The sequence below is a fragment of the Zootoca vivipara genome, chromosome 3 (genome assembly GCF_963506605.1).
Source record: "Zootoca vivipara chromosome 3, rZooViv1.1, whole genome shotgun sequence".
NCBI lineage: Eukaryota > Metazoa > Chordata > Lepidosauria > Squamata > Lacertidae > Zootoca > Zootoca vivipara.
This window is the reverse complement of record NC_083278.1, coordinates 95422836-95438559: the sequence shown is the minus strand read 5'-3', so window position 1 is coordinate 95438559 and position 15724 is coordinate 95422836. Positions and strand designations below refer to the sequence as shown.

At 44.6% G+C, this 15724-nt stretch overlaps 1 protein-coding gene across 1 annotated transcript; it reads left to right on the top strand.

Annotated features, from left to right (window-relative positions):
• The first annotated feature begins 448 nt into the window (after positions 1–448).
• On the top strand, positions 449–15097 carry ATF3 (activating transcription factor 3). Its single transcript, XM_035111288.2, has 4 exons — positions 449–677; positions 9492–9735; positions 10199–10303; positions 10427–15097. The coding sequence occupies exons 2-4, from the start codon at positions 9496–9498 to the stop codon at positions 10622–10624; spliced, it is 543 nt and encodes a 180-aa protein (XP_034967179.1). The 5' UTR covers positions 449–677; positions 9492–9495; the 3' UTR covers positions 10625–15097.
• The last annotated feature ends 627 nt before the right edge of the window (positions 15098–15724 follow it).

Genomic DNA, 15724 nt, shown 5'->3' with positions numbered 1-15724 from the left:
TCTCCTTTGCCCGGCCCCGCTTTGCTGCGGGATGCCAGCGATCTGGAGTCATGCGCTGGCTTGGGCACTATTGGCTCATGGAGGGATCATGTCGCTGCTGCTGGTGCTGCGGCGAAGGGTGTTCCCACCTGGCCCGCCACCCGGGGCAAGGCGCGCGCTCCGCCTGCCTCTTAAGGAACGCGCCCTGGAAAGCGTCGCCTCGCGCCCCGCCTCCTCCTCCCTCCTCGCGCGGGGAAGGGCTCTGTGTGTTGGGGGGGAGTCCTTGCATCACCGGGGAGCCCCGCCCCTCGCCAGCCTCGGCCCCGCCCCCTGCCTCCTCCAGATCTTGCTGAAGGATCTATTAATAGCATGACATCAGCGCGCGAGCGGCGGCCAGAGTAAATACCAGCGCTGCCGCCGGGCTATATAAAGGGGGTGATGCAACCTCGCGGGGAGCCAGAGACGCGGAGAGGCGCTCGGAGCGAAGGAGCCGCGGCTGCCACTACTACCACCGCTGCTGCCGTCCAGCGCCACCCGTCCCGCCTCGAAGGACAACTCCACTCCACGCACCCCACCCGAGATTTTTATTTTATTCCTTAAACTCTCACCAGAGAGTCTTCTCTCTCTTCTCTTCCACCCTCCGACTCTTCAAAACTGGGAAGGAAAAGACGACTCGAAGGAGGAGAGGTGAGGAACAGGTAAGGAAGCGAGACACCGGAGGAAGGTGGAGGGAATCGCGGAGAGAAACGGGGACGAGGAGATCTGGGATCTCTCGTCCGCTCACTCAGGTGTTGTCTTCATTGGGGAGTTTGGTCTGTGGTAGGGAAATAGGCTGGAGGGAAACGCGCGTCTTCGGTACGTGCGTATCCGTCCCGTTTCAGGTCTCGGAACTTTTTCAATCAAATCGAGTGATTTCTCCTTCCGTGGAGTTAGTGAGGTGAGGAAGTCAGAAGTGAAATCGTTTACGTTTCTTTTTCTTTCTCTTTAAAAGTGAAGCTAACTGAAAGTAAAAGTTCATTCATCCGAACAAAGTGTTTGACCGATGATCTCTCTCGAGCTCTCTGTCTCGCATAATCAACAGAAACTTGCCTCTCTGTTTTGTCCTCGGGCGCTCGAATCGCTATCATCTTAAAAGTCTGGGCGACCGCACAGTGGTTTTCATTTATGCTGCTGCTGTTTGTTTCTTTTGACGGAAAGAAACTGCAAGGGAAAGGTGGGGGGAGCAGTTCCTTTTAATCCCAAAATCGTATACTGTATTTCCAACTGCGTAAAAGCAACGCGTGGAGAGGTTTTTGCGGCGGTTTTTCCAGGTCATCGCCAGCTTTTTAATTTCCCAGAACACTTTCGGGAGAGAAAAAAACAACTTATAAGTGATAATAGTCAAATGATTATCACTTACGGTAAGTTGTGGGATGGCGAGAGTTGGCGGAAAAGATTCGAAAGCTTAACTTTTTTTACGCTGTGGCAATGCCTCCAGCCGCCAGTCGGTGGCGCACGGCGTGGTAGCGAGCGCTCTGCCGCTTTCTATAGGATGCTCCCTGCTCGATCTGTCAGATTTGTTTTCACTCCCCGGCGTTGAGTTATCAGAGGAACCTGTAAAAATAGGAATGCAGGCAGTTTTATACAGATCAGGCTTGCAGGGATCGATTAGGACTGTTTCAAAACTTCAGTATGTTTGGGACTTTTGAGCGATAAAAGTGGAGCTGCTAATTCCAGAATCCAAAGAAGGAACTATGTTAGGCCAAACAAAATGCCACAAAATAATGTGCAAGCTTTCGAGTTCTCCAGAACTCTTCACTGGGCTAGATTAAGCAAAGCAGGGGTGGTTCTGCCATCTAGCCTGATGAGGAGTTCTGGAGAACTTAGAAGTTTGCACAGTGTTTTGTGACATTTTTGATTGGTGTAATAAATGGTCCTAATACGGATTTTTTCCCCCTTATAAGACAATACAGCTACCTTTCCTTTTAAGTGTAGATGAATGTGGCTGGTTCCAGATGAAGTAATCTTCATGCAAATAGAGGCAGAACGTTAACATTATGGGGGTTTATTTGCATGAAGCTGGGTAGATGCTGGACTTGCTGCAGCCTGTGCATGTTTACTTGGAAGTAAGTCTCAGCATGTTATATGGAGTTTACTCCCAAAGGAAGTCTGTAGCATTGGCACCATGAAGCCCAGTCCTACTTCTGCTTAATTTGGAAGTCCCCAGTGTTACAGAGGACTGACCAGCCTCAGCTAGAAGTCGGGCATTTAGTGTCGCTGGTCTTGTGCTGTGGAATACTCTTTTGCCAGAGATTTGACAGGCACCCACCCTCACTTTTGACTTTCAGGCATCTCTTGGAGACTTTTTTGTGTGCCAGCAAGAGCTTTTGCAGCTGCTAATTTTTAATTTTTGATTAGCCAGTCACCTTAAGGAATTTCTGAATTTTTATTCTTTAAATACTGCTTTAAGTTTTCATGTACACTGCCCCGATACAGCAATACAGAAATTATGAACAAATAAATGGAGGAAGTCCCACTGAGTTCAGCTTAACTTACTCAGAAGAAAGCTCGCACAGGACTGCAGCCTTTGAAGCGCAACAGAATTCTACTGCATTCAATGTGACTTACTCCCTCATACCTAAGTGTGTATTTCCTAGTTAAATGTGCCTAGGTTTTCTAGGCTTACTTTTATTTTCCACAGTATACATTCACTGTGCTATATCCTCCTAAGCACTTACTCAAAAGCAAGTCCCACTGGGTTCCAGTGGGCTTCCTCTTAAGTAAGCATGCAGCTATGATTATTCAAAGCATTTATGAGTTTATCTGTGATAAGGATATAAGGCAGCTTTTGCCAACCTGGTGCCCTTGAGCTATTTAGAACTACCACTCCCACTAGCCCCAGCTTGCTCAACTGGGGCTGATAAGAATTGTAGTTCAAGGCGAAGGCTTCCAGACTTCAGTCTGTGGACCACCAGTGGCCCATAAGCTTCATTCTGGTGGTCCATGGTGTGTCTGTAGATTTGTGACTGAAGTCCATTGTATTAAACATTCATCTTGATTTTTAACTGATTTTCTATGGCTTTCATTCTGCGAAACTCAAATTGCAATACAATACAATGTGTAAGAGACCTGTGGGTATAGTGCAGTATACAAATTTAATAAATAGTAAGAAGTAATGGGAGCAATAAAAAACAATTTAAAAATGTACAGTGTTTAGCACAGCACGTTGCAAATGCTATGAGAGAGAGAGAGAGAGAGAGAGAAATCATTAAGTGGTCCACCAAGACTCTCAGAAGATTTCAAGCAGTCCTTTGTGGGAAAAGTTAGGGAACCACTATTCCAAAACAACTGAAAGGTGAAATGTTGGTTGTGGCTGAGAAACCACACAAAATGATTACGGGTGCTGAGTATCAATGTGAATTTCTGAAACACTTTTTGCATCAAATAAGGTTGAGGGCGAGCAAAAACGGCAAATACTTCTGTCCAACTTGCCATCTAAGCAGGGGCTTTGTGAGGACACCACACAAAAAAAGTGGCGGCCCCGAGCGGTTTCTGGTGCCTTATTGATTTTCTTCATCATATTAACAGCTGGCCATTTCAAAAGCAGCAGATATATGTGGCCAAACTGCAATGCCAAAAATCTTAAAAGGTCAAGTTCAGTTCAGGGTGCTTGTAGACTTTAATTGCTTTTGAAGCTGTGGGAGATTAACTTCTATGGTTAACAGGTTACTGCATCAGCAAGATGGGGAAAATATTCAGGGTGTGTGGGGAAGCGAATGTATCAATCAAAAAATAAAATGAAGACTTTTGGTTTCTGAGAATATCTGAAATGAAGGGCATGTGAAGCATCAGGTCAGTGTGCCTTGTTCTATTTTTAATGTGAGGGCGAATCTTTTAATGTCAACCAAGTTAGCTGAAAGTGACCCAGTTTTTCAAAGACCCACACCATACTTCTAACAGATATTCAGTGCACATTTAAAGCACACAACTGCACCCAAAGAATACTGGGAAATGTAGTTTCCCTCTCACAGAGCCACACTTTCCACACCCTTAACAAACTACAGCTCCCAGGATTCTTTGTGGGGACACCAGGCATGGTAAGTGTACTTTAAATGTACGGCGTGGATCTTCCCTCATGGTCTTTGATGTGTCACTTGTTTCAGCAGAAGCCTTTGAGAATAAATTGTTTCGGGGATTTGAATCAGAAATCTGGCTATGAACAGGGAAATATGACACAACAGAGAATTGCAACCAAACATGGCTGTACAGAGCGCTCCTATTCAGTATTCCACCCAGACTTGCCCTTCTCAAGGATACTCTATTCCATTCCCTGCCACCTTAACAGCCAACAAACATTCTGTAGCCACTGAGCATGCCCAGTCCTCATTGGGCTGTGTGCCTCCCCTCTTCCTAAAAAAAAATGTGTGTGCTTCTGTTGCAAATCTTGGGGTTCCCCTCAGGCTACTGCTACCTCCTCCTGGTGAGAGGATGGTGTCATTTTGGTTCTGTAAGAATCCACACTTGGAGAAGGAGTCTGCTATTGATATATAAGGCTGTGTACGTGCTACGCCTCAAAGAACTCTGGGCAATGTAGTTTGTTAAGGGTTGCTGGAAGTTGTAACTGTGCTGGGTAAACTACGGTGCCCAGAATTCTCTGAGGGAATGAATGTGTTTCGAATGTGCCTTAAAGGAAGAGGGTGCCCCCATAGCCTTGGATTATCCGATGGTAGTTCTAAAACACAAATCCTGAGGAAGCAGGGAGGTGTGCAATAGCTTGTGTTTATTTTGCCTACGAATGCCTGCGTGTGTGCAGTGATCATTTTTTTAAGTGGGTGGGCCTCTGAAGGAACTCGGCAGGAATACCCTTCTTTTATACAATGCGTGGGCAAATTGGCACAGGTTGAAAGAACTCGGAAGCTTTTGGAATCTCTCCTGCTGCTTAGAATAAAGCTATGAACAGCAGAGGGTTGCACAGCAAGGATCAACATGCAGAGGAAAACCACATGAAATACAGTATAGGGTGTGGGTGGCAGGGTCTGCTCAAGACATTTTGGCACCTGAGGCGAATTACAAAATGGCACCCCCTCCCTCTCAGGGAAGAAGGGGGTGAGTGAAGATCTACCTCAGGAATAAGACAGGGAATAAAGACCACCTCATGGGTGGTCCGGCCCTGGGAGGTGGCCTTTGCTCAGTGATACAGTAGAGCAGATCCCCCATATGTTAAAGGTCCCAGGGTCGATCTCTAGTATCTCTGGGTAGTTTGGACTATGTACACATCATACACTTAAATTGTATTTATTGATTTATTGAATCTGTATTTCACTTTCCTGAAGGAGCCCAGGGCAGCAATTTAAAGCACCCACAAAGAATTCTGGGAACGGTAGTTTGTTCTGGGTGCTGGAAAGTGTGGGGGTAAACTACAGTTCCCAGAATTCTTGGGGCGGGCAATGTGCTGTAATTATGTACATTAAATGAATGCTGTGCATGTAGCCTTTATTGCGGACTTGATGCTGCTCATGCACACAAATTTTCCACAGAGTCCACATTCTTGTCAAAATGCCATCCTATATCCAGCATCCCTATTTTAAACTACAGTTACTGTTTCTGTGGTTGTTGTTTTTACGGTAACTTATCTGATTTTCTGAAGGAAAGGAAAATCTGGATTAATTGAGAAAACAACATACGATGACATTTTGTATGAGTAGGGTGTTATGTGGCTGTTGCAAAAAGCTTGTGTGCAGGAACAGTATGGGGCCTACAATAAACTTCCATGTGGAAATGCCCTCAGATTAAAAGAAAATATATCTGGTTGTAGGTCTTGGGGTGGGGCTAGCAAAGACTGTCACTTGTCCAGGAAGAGTAGATAATACTGAACTAAATAGCCCAATGACTTGTCTTTTGAAATTCAGGATAAGACACTCATTATTTAAATGCTAAATATATGCATTGCGGGGTGTGGGGTGGGGTGTGTGGACTAGGTAACCCACAGAATCCCTTCCAACTCTACAATTCTTCTTCTTCTTTGATATAAGGCAGCTCCTGACATTTAAGTTGTGTGGTGCTGGCGAGAGGAGCTGATTTTGTTTTGCGCTTAGCTGTCACCCTGTTTAAAAATCAGAATTGTTGACAAAGAAATGGGGAGCCTTTGATATGTGAACACTGCATGGGGAGAGGCCATCAGATCTTGCCTTTTTAATCATTTGGAAATGCAGTACTGCATACATGGGCTGTGAAATGTTTTTATTTGGCTCCATCTGGCTGTAGAATGTTTCAGTCTGCCTCTGTGTGCCACTGAATGATCACAAGATGAATACATAAAGACCTTGCAATCGTCTTGCATCAGCTCTTAAGAGAGGCTCAATTGCTGGATGTGAGGTGTTCTTTGTGTTCAAGTGACTTTAACAAATAAGGCAATCATCCTCCATTCCTTGAGCTTGGGACCCACATAGTTACATCGGTGGAGGCAAACCCCACCTACCCGACTTCCTATGTATGGCACCTATCAGCTTCCTACTCCTTAAGTCTTAGTACTGCTCTTGCAAAGTTCAGCAAAGAAGAGGAAGGTGACAATGGAATTAGTTGGCTCTGCCTGCCGTTGGACCTGGCTCCCCCTACTGTTTGCTTCCTTGCCTTCTGCCCTATTGGTCAACATGGGCACCAGGCACTACTGTGTTCGATGGACTGTACGGTACATGATGGCTCATCAAACAGAAACTACACCAGCAAATAATATTTAGTGGAGAGACATTGGTACGGGGAGGAGGGGAAATTGTGCTTGGATGTGCAAAACCCAGATTCTGGTTCCTGCTTTCTCAGGTATGGAACTCGTTGCGTTATCTTTGGACGAGTCTGTCAGCCTAGACCTCTTTGCAGGATTCTGTCTGAAACACAGCTGAGAATGTACATTAATAGCAGTATGGTTTTTGGAAAGCTGTAGCAATTCTCTCCGGAGTCCCACATTACTGCCAGCATTCTCAGCTGTTTCTCTGCCAGGGGGACTGGTGCAACGAAACCTTGGCCATTCCCCAAATCCTCAGAATTTTGTGTTGATGCCAACAATAGTGCCAACGTAACGAATGGGGCTCCAAGAATTGGCATGAAGTGCCTATTGAACATAGCTATAATTTATAGCCTATAAATGGGGGGCTCTGTGTACTCCCCCTGCATATAATTACCAAAAACACTGGCATTGTAAAAAAAAAATCTTAGCATTCTGGTTTTTGTTTTTAGAAAACAAGTTCATAGACCTTCTGGCTTATGAAGATACGACTGGGAAATGGGTAGATTAATCTGTGAAGAATTAAGCAATCTCTATAATCAATTAAAGACGTCAATTAAGGCACACCACTTTTGTTAATTTACTGCTTTGATCAACTTTTCATTACCGTCTTCAGAGTCACTTCTGAGCTGAAACAAAAGGCTAACCTGGACACTGAAGGCCCCTTTGCTGTCTTGGTTTGATTGGAGTTATCTTCTACCTCTATGGAGGATTGAAGGAGATCAGCATTTTTGAGGTGTGACTCACCACGACCAGGGGGATTTCTGCAGAATTACATAAGTTTCTCAAGGTCTATGGAAATAACAAACAATTCCAGGAAATCTTCGCTCTCGCAATCAGGAGGTCAAGAACCTTTTGGGTTTCTACTGCTGTTAATCTTTTGGAGGGGGTATGCCTGGGATTCACTTTTACAACAGGCATCATGAAATCCTTACTTCTGTATTGAAATAGAAACAAAACCCTTATGTAGATGGCTGAAATGCATGCATTTTGCCATGGTAGGGAGCCAAGTATTTCCAATGCATGCAAACAGTGACTACATGCATGTAGCAAAATGTAAGAAGAGACTCTTGGGTGTGGCCAATGGCCCATCTAGTCCAGCATTCTGTTCTCACAGTGGCTAACCAGATGCCTGTGGGAAACATGTGCGGGACCAACAAACTTAACTATCTGTATCAGGTCTGGAGAACCCGTGGCCTGAGGTCTGAATGTGATGCTTCAGAGCTGTCTGTCTGGCCCTTGAGCTTCTCCCCAGATCAGCCCTGCGTGCATCTCCTCAAGTGCTTTTGCCTGATTGGAACATGTCATTGAACTGTGACAATACTCCTACCTTGTTGGGGTGTAGGATGGAGAAATGTTTTTGTAGGTAGCAGCAGTGGCAGCAGCGTGTCCTGTTTCGCCTCTTGAGGCCGTGCCTTCAATCTTGTTTTTTCCCCCTTAAACACACTTGGATTTGCTTTTGCTCACTTATCTACCGCCAGTGCAAAAGGATGCAACTTCCACTGGCGTGGGAGACCATAATGAACTCCAACTATTCCCCGAAGCTATAATTACAATGGATACTGCATCAATCATATCTAGTTTGACAACATGATGGCTTCATTTATGTACACAAATGCCCAGAGGCATTAATTGGCTTATCTATTATGGATCTAATTGTGATAGATTTTGCTGGTAATAAGATTTTGCAGAGTTTTATTGCTTCCTCTAATAAAATGGAGCTTCTCAGGATGACTCCTATGATAGATTCCTATAGCTGGATATATGTGCAGCTGCATGTGCGAATGAGCCACATTGCAGGCGAGAGATTTCTTGAGCGCTGGGTGCGCTGATTTAGTGTATCCGACACACCTAAACTGCACAAACACTGGGCGAATCCATGCCAGTCTAAACATAAGATTGGGAGGTTAATTAACCAGCACAAGTGACCCAGTTCAAGCTGTGGTGCAATTATTGTACAAAATCCCATATAAGTTATATAACTTATATATTGCCTCTCACATTTCCTGTTTGGTTAGAAGTTGCTCATCTAGCTGCCAGTATGTGGCAGTATTATACCAAATGGTGCAAAAAACCTGTTAGTTTTTAATTACTTCCTGTTGAGTGATATTGTTGGTTTATAGTTGCATTTAAGTTGTTTATCAAGGGTGCTTTGTGTAATGTGTGTGGTGTGTATGGATATGGAGAGAGAGCACCAATGTGGTGTACTGGTTAGAGTCTTAGCCTAGGGCCTGGGAGACCAGGGTTCAAAGCCCCACTCAGTCATGAAGCTTACTGCGTGACATTGGACCACTTACCTTCTCTCAGCCTAGTCTACTTCACAGGGTTGTTGTGAGGTTAAGACAGGGAGCGGGGGCAATGTATGCTGCCTGGAGCTCCTTGCAGGAAGGGCAAGATAGAAATGTCAGGATTAAATAAACATGTGTATATTGAACTAAGATATATATCCAACTAAGTTGTACCTAGACTGGATCCACTGAAATGATCACATGGGCATGACTGACTGAAGCCCATTGATTTCAACAGACCTACTCTGAGTAGGACTTACTTGGATACAATTCATGTGCAACCATTCTATCAAGATATACCGTAATTGTGGGTCATGGCCCAGAGTTTCAGGAATGATTCCACATCCAAAAGTCGTATTTTCTAAATCAGGTCTTTGTTGAGAGTTAAACGATCATCTGACAAACACACACACACATATATAGTCCTGATAAATTCAGAAAGAGTCATCCTTGTTCTTCTTTTTCAGCAAAATGATGCTCCAACACCCTGGCCAGGTGTCTGCTTCGGAAGTCAGCGCCACTGCCATTGTCCCGTGCCTGTCTCCTTCGGTGTCCCTGGGTTTTGAGGACTTCACAAATCTAACTCCGCTGGTGAAAGAAGAATTGAGATTTGCCATCCAGAACAAGTGCCTGTCGCACAGGATGTCCTCCACGTTGGACACAGTCATGGTTTCGGACAGACCTGGGGAAATGTCTGTTTTGAAAGCAGAGGTGCTCCTTTTTTTAATTGCTTGTTTTACTTTCACATTCAGTAATGGCGTTCTATTTAAACAAGAACAAAAACAGAAAGCAAGGGTGTGGGGGAGGAACTAAAACCAGTAGATAATTGTTCAACGAACTTTCCAATAGGAAAACTGTATTATACATAAGGCAGGATTCTGCATTAATACCTCCCACCCCCATCACAGACAATGATCTGTGTGAATTTGAAATTTTGAATGAAAGTGGCTTTGTGAAAAGCTACAGCTGCATTAGTGCCAAGCTGGAGCCTTGGTGCGCACTGCATGCACTTCTGAATCCTGTCTTCTTGGGAAGGAGTCATAGCTCCATGGTACACTTGGGGGAGGTGCTGATAAATAGATAAGTATAAACTTGGCCCACTTGCAATATTGATACCTCATCTGGATGTGCCCAAAGTCAACCAATTTACCTCTCTCTCTGAATCTTGCTCTAGTGTGCGCCTGAAGATGAAAGGAAAAGGCGACGGAGGGAAAGGAACAAGATTGCAGCAGCCAAGTGTCGAAACAAAAAGAAGGAGAAGACTGAATGTCTCCAGAAGGTAAGTCGGAAGATGAGATAGAGGTGTGCGTTTGTTTGTTTAAAAAAGAATGTGTTTGTTTGTTTAAAAAAAGAATGGTTCAGAAGTTCCGCTTTTATACTTACCCTCTTTTTCTGTGGCTAGGAATCGGAAAAGCTGGAAACCATCAATGCAGAACTGAAGGCTCAGATTGAGGAGCTGAAGAACGAGAAGCAGCATTTGATCTACATGCTTAATCTGCACAGGCCCACCTGCATCGTCCGGGCCCAGAATGGGAGGACGCCGGAGGACGAAAGGAACCTCTTCATTCAGCAGATAAAAGAAGGAACCTTGCAAGGCTAAGTGACAATGCCAGGTGCCCTTAGGGCATGCCTCTGACACCAAAAAATTAAACCCCAGCACATCACCCCAAGCCAGAAGCCATAGAGAAGGTATCTTGGTATTTGTGGTCTCCCGTTGGTCGAGAAAAGGCAGAGGAGATGACATTGCTAAGAAGAAAAGACTTGCGCTAGCTTAGCTGTGATTCAGGTTTTAGTATCTGCCATACTTGCTGTTCCTAGAAGCCGTACAGCTAGAGACTTGCTAAACCCCTGATGGCATGTGGGACTTGCACTCGAGTAGAACACTAGGACTCGGCGTAATGCACATCTTGTGGACAGCCAAGCTGAGTGGATCCCCCCCATTTGTCCTTGATTGGGGGTAGGAAATGCTAGATAGCGTGGGCTGTTCGATTTGTTTGTTTCTTTTGCTTTGTACTTTCAAAAGAAAGAGGTTGGCAACTTCCAGAATGCTGCTTTCAATTCCGAAAGGCATTGCGATATAACGGGAATTACTGTGTTTCTATATCCTAGTGCAATGTTTTTTAAACCGAGCTTTTACGCTCTCTTTGTATTGTTGTTTTCATGGAAGCCTTTCTGTGGGTTTTTTGATGACTCACATTGGGGGTGATTTGTGGGTGATATGACAGGCATCAGCTTCTGTAAAAAAGAAAAGAAAAGAAAACTCTGAATGTATCAAGCTGCAACATTACCCCTTGGCTTGTTTGAAGAAAGGGGAATTCCCCTTTGAGAATCCACTTTATGAGTCACACATGTACAGTATTCAGAAGGACTGCATCACATACAAAACAGTGACACGGTCGACATAAATGTTAAATTAATCCTCCTCTCTTGATTTGTGGGCCACCGCCTCATGAATCCAGAACTTGCAAATCTTTCCTGGGCACCACCTTTTTTTCCCCCAGAGCACGAAATTCTGGTGGTTCTCAAGTTGCACAAAGGAATGATTGTGGATGCATTAACTGCATGTATTTTCAAAACTGCCCCATGACAATTACAGCTGTGCTAGGAAAAGAGACTTGAAAGTAGCCAGGTAGGTCTGTCAACAGCTGAATAGCAGGCTTGGAGGTGCAGCTTCCGCTGTCGTTGTGCATAAAGCTTGTGGTTAGAGTGTTGGTCCACATTGATACCCGAAGCTTACTGGGTGACCTTGAACCCGTTGCTGTCTCTCAACCCACAGCATCTTGCATGGATAGTAGAGCTTGCACCTATATAAGTATGATCATTAAAGATCTCAGGCAGAGTAATCCAGTGTTGGAACAGACAAAGCCCCTCTACAGAGTTTCATAGCTTTGATTCATCTTGTCTGATGCCATGTCTTCTGACTGGTAGAGCCTCTTCAAAGACCCCAGACTCAGCTACATGTAAACCTTGTCGGGTGTGGGACTTGCATACATTCAAAGCGTGTGCTCTGCAACTTGCGTTGTGGTACATTCTTTGTTCCCTGTAAGGCTTTTTGCATAGATTACTCATCTGGTTGTCGTACCATTTACACAGAATGGTGCTCTGGGTATCTGGGGTAGAAACCCCAAGTCAAGTGTGAGCAATGCTCAAGCATCCTGTATTCATGCTATTAACTCCAACAGTGCAGATCGTTTTGGTGGTTGGGGGAGTCAATTTCAGGTGTCCCCCTCCTACTCAATAAACCATTTGTCACCTGTTGGCATTTCTCACCCCTTCTTCTGTGAGGGTCTCTGGACTCCTCCATCACCTTTTATTTATCACTGATATGCCTAAGTAGTGCTCAGATTGTGAGGTAGAGCAAAGAACATAAGCTGAAAAAATGGAGGTGATTTCCTGAGCTTTTATTTCTTAATCCCTTCCTCCTCTGTGTTTAATATCATAATCATGAATTTCTGTGCCTCAGCACTGCTGAATTTTCAAATGCTGAAATTTTTAGATTTCCAGTTTGGGGAGCTGGGGCAGGGGGAAACTGAGTTTATTTTCAAAACTCCATTTGCTTTAGTCAAACTCTAACTTTTTACTATAATAACAAATACCTTCCCCCCCCCCAAAAAAAGAGCTCACTCACCCTCTGAGGCAAATCCCACTCAGTATTCAAACACTGAATTTAGGAACCTGAGTTACAAGAAGAGCAATTTAAATTTTGCAAATCAGATTTTTGTATGCAGATTTGGGAGAAAAATCCTTATTTTTGCCCAAACACTTTTCAGTTCTGTTATGAAGTATTATTTCTATTTTTAGTCTGCTGGGATCTAAATTTAGTTATGTAATCAATACAGTAGACAAAGGCGTTTGCAGGATAAAATCCTTTGTTCACCATTGTCCAGTGTTAAAACACACCCACATACACATCATACCTCAGAACAATAGTTTTCAAAGGCTATAATCCTATACAGTACACACTTAGCTGGGAGTAAGGCTCATTGAATGCAATGGGACTTCTGAGTAGAGACATGCATAGGTTTATACTGTCAATCTGTGGCTGGTATACTTGAGCCTGCTGCCTGTTTTATCTCTGTTTTTTACATTCTGCAACAGAAGTACTTAATACGCTTTCAGCAATTTGGATATATTATAATGTCCAATGCTGTGTTTCAAATGTATATTTCATGTAACAAAAAATGGAAGGAAGTGGGCCAAATTCTGTCTCACCAGAGCGTGATTTTTCTTCCTGCAGAGTTAATTTAATTTTGCTGTTTGTGAGCTTTTCCTCAAGTCATGTTGGACAGCAGACCCCCACCCCCACCCCAGGCCTCCGCGTTGACCATGCAATGTACTGGGTTGGGGAGGAGTGCGTGGGAAGGGGGGGGGAGAGTTTATTTACTATGTTAACTATGTGCAATTCTGCTAACAAGAACCTTAGGGGGGGTTCCTGTAATTATGAATATATATTCTAGACAGTACTGGGTCGTCTTCAATATCTAATGTTGTTGCTCCCTAAAAGTGATACGGTGCTGTTGATGGTGGGATGCTACAGTCCAGATCCAAAGAACGAAGAAAACTATGGCTGTGTCCACACTCCCATTTCCTGTGTGTGCTTAGTGCTGGGTTTTTAATCCATGTTCACACAGCGTTGTCCCAAATGCACATGTAACCTGCACTTTTGTGTGTGAAATGCTGCCGTCTGATGCATTGTTGCTCAAACCAGCTTCACGCCAAGTGGAGTCCTTAAGGCTTTCCTAATTTGTCTCTGGCCAAGGGGTGAACGCCTTTGCATGGGGTAAAGGCACCCCCACCGCAATCAACCCCTGGCATGTACACAAACAGAAACAATGAAGCCGTGCTGATGTGAACAGCTGGGGGTAGGGTGGTCACGGGGAGAGTGCTGGAAACACATCACTGCAGTCTTAGGTAGCAATGGGATTGCACCCTCTAACAGTCAGGGTGTTGCACTGTTTTCCCGCTCTGCAATCAAAAGAGCATATTTGGATCTGGGTTTGCTTTGCTCATGGTACGCTCTAGTGCTGCAATGGGGATCCTGTGGTCCTCCAGATGTTGTCACAATTCCTACCAGCTCCCTGGCCAGTTCAGCCAATGGCCAGGGATGCTTTGAGTTAATCCCAAGGGAGATACGGGTTCCCTATCCCTTCTGTTAGCAACTAGGCCTTCCATGAACAAATGCACTTCTCATACATGGAAGGGCTCCTTGGGATCTACACCCTAGGCTGGTATGAGGGGCTGCTAACATTAGCCAGAGAAGGCCCCTGCCCATCAGCTGTGCTGTATCAAAGGCCCCCTGCTTTGTCTATGTATTTAACGTGTTTCCAAAAGCAATTCAGAAAATGATAATAAAAGAATGGCCTCTGTTGCATGTATGATGTTCTCATACATAGAGTCTTTGTTAACTCTCAACGCAGAATTAATGTTTTCCCTTTTGAGAGGTGTTTTAATATTGCGGTTCTACAGCTTATTTAAAATGACGCAGGCGTCTTGCTGCTGCTGCTGCTGCTGCTGCTGCTGCTGCTGCTTCGGTTGAAACACAAATGACTTTAAGCGAGCATGCCAAATGTTTACAACGGCACTGCTACTTTTTCAAAGATAATCTTGGTTCAGCTGTGGCTGCTTCCTCGTGTGTGGTTGTGTGTGTGTGTGTGGTTGCGTATGTGGGTAAGTGTGCAGTGCACATACCTCAAGATTATACAGTACCAATAGTATACATCCTATATATCTGTTTGCATTGCTTGAGAGTTGCATTGCTGGACACCTGGGGGACTCCTGCACTCTGACAGCACCGTGGCAGGAAGGAGCTCAGCTGCCTAAACGTCGCCTGTCTGCAGTGGCCGCCAGCAGCAGTAGCTGAACTCCTTCCTGTTCTTCAGGGCACAGGCAAACTCCTTCCAGGCCAGGTTTGATGCTGCTGGCTTCCAAGCCAAGTGGGAGGATTGTTGAATGAAAGAACTGCATGAATTTATGTATCTGTTTTATTCTGAACATTTAATAATGCAGTAGAAGCAATTTGTTTTCTATTCTTAAGTTTTATGTTTTGATACTTTAATAAAAAAAAAGACTAATAGATGTGCGTTGTTTTTGTTCCTGTGTAACTTACTTCACCTTATTTGAAGGATTGATGCTCACTCAACCCCCCCTCCCAAAAAAACCCCCCAGGTAGTGTTCTTAAATGTGTCCTAACTACAGTAGGCTGCCTGGTCTCCATATTCACTGCATGACCCTCAACCCCATGCCATTGCGAATGCCAAGATCATGTCATCAGTTCCCTCTGAATTACCGCAATTGTCCCTTTCCTGATCTGCTGTTGCTTTCACCTGCCATATTGCTGCAAGGTGTTCCTTATACCTGAACCAAACAAGCCATCTGCCCAACTACCCTGGGTTTGTACACACAAAGTCTTTCGAATCCTAGCATCCATTTGCAATTTGTTCTGCTCTGCTGGGGATTGGGGGCTCTTTGGATAAATCGTAAGCATTACCAAAGCTGCTTCAGGCAAGGCAAGGCCAGTATCAAACCCTGGTCAGGGGAGGTACCTTGAGCATGAGGGAGGTTTTCTCAGGGTGAGTCTCAAACACTGCACTCCAGGTGTGCCGACCCTTGCAATTTTCCCCAAATGTGGGAAACTTGACACCATGCTGGCTGAGTTTTGGAAAATGTTGACTTAGCACAGGACCAGAGTCATCTGAAGGCT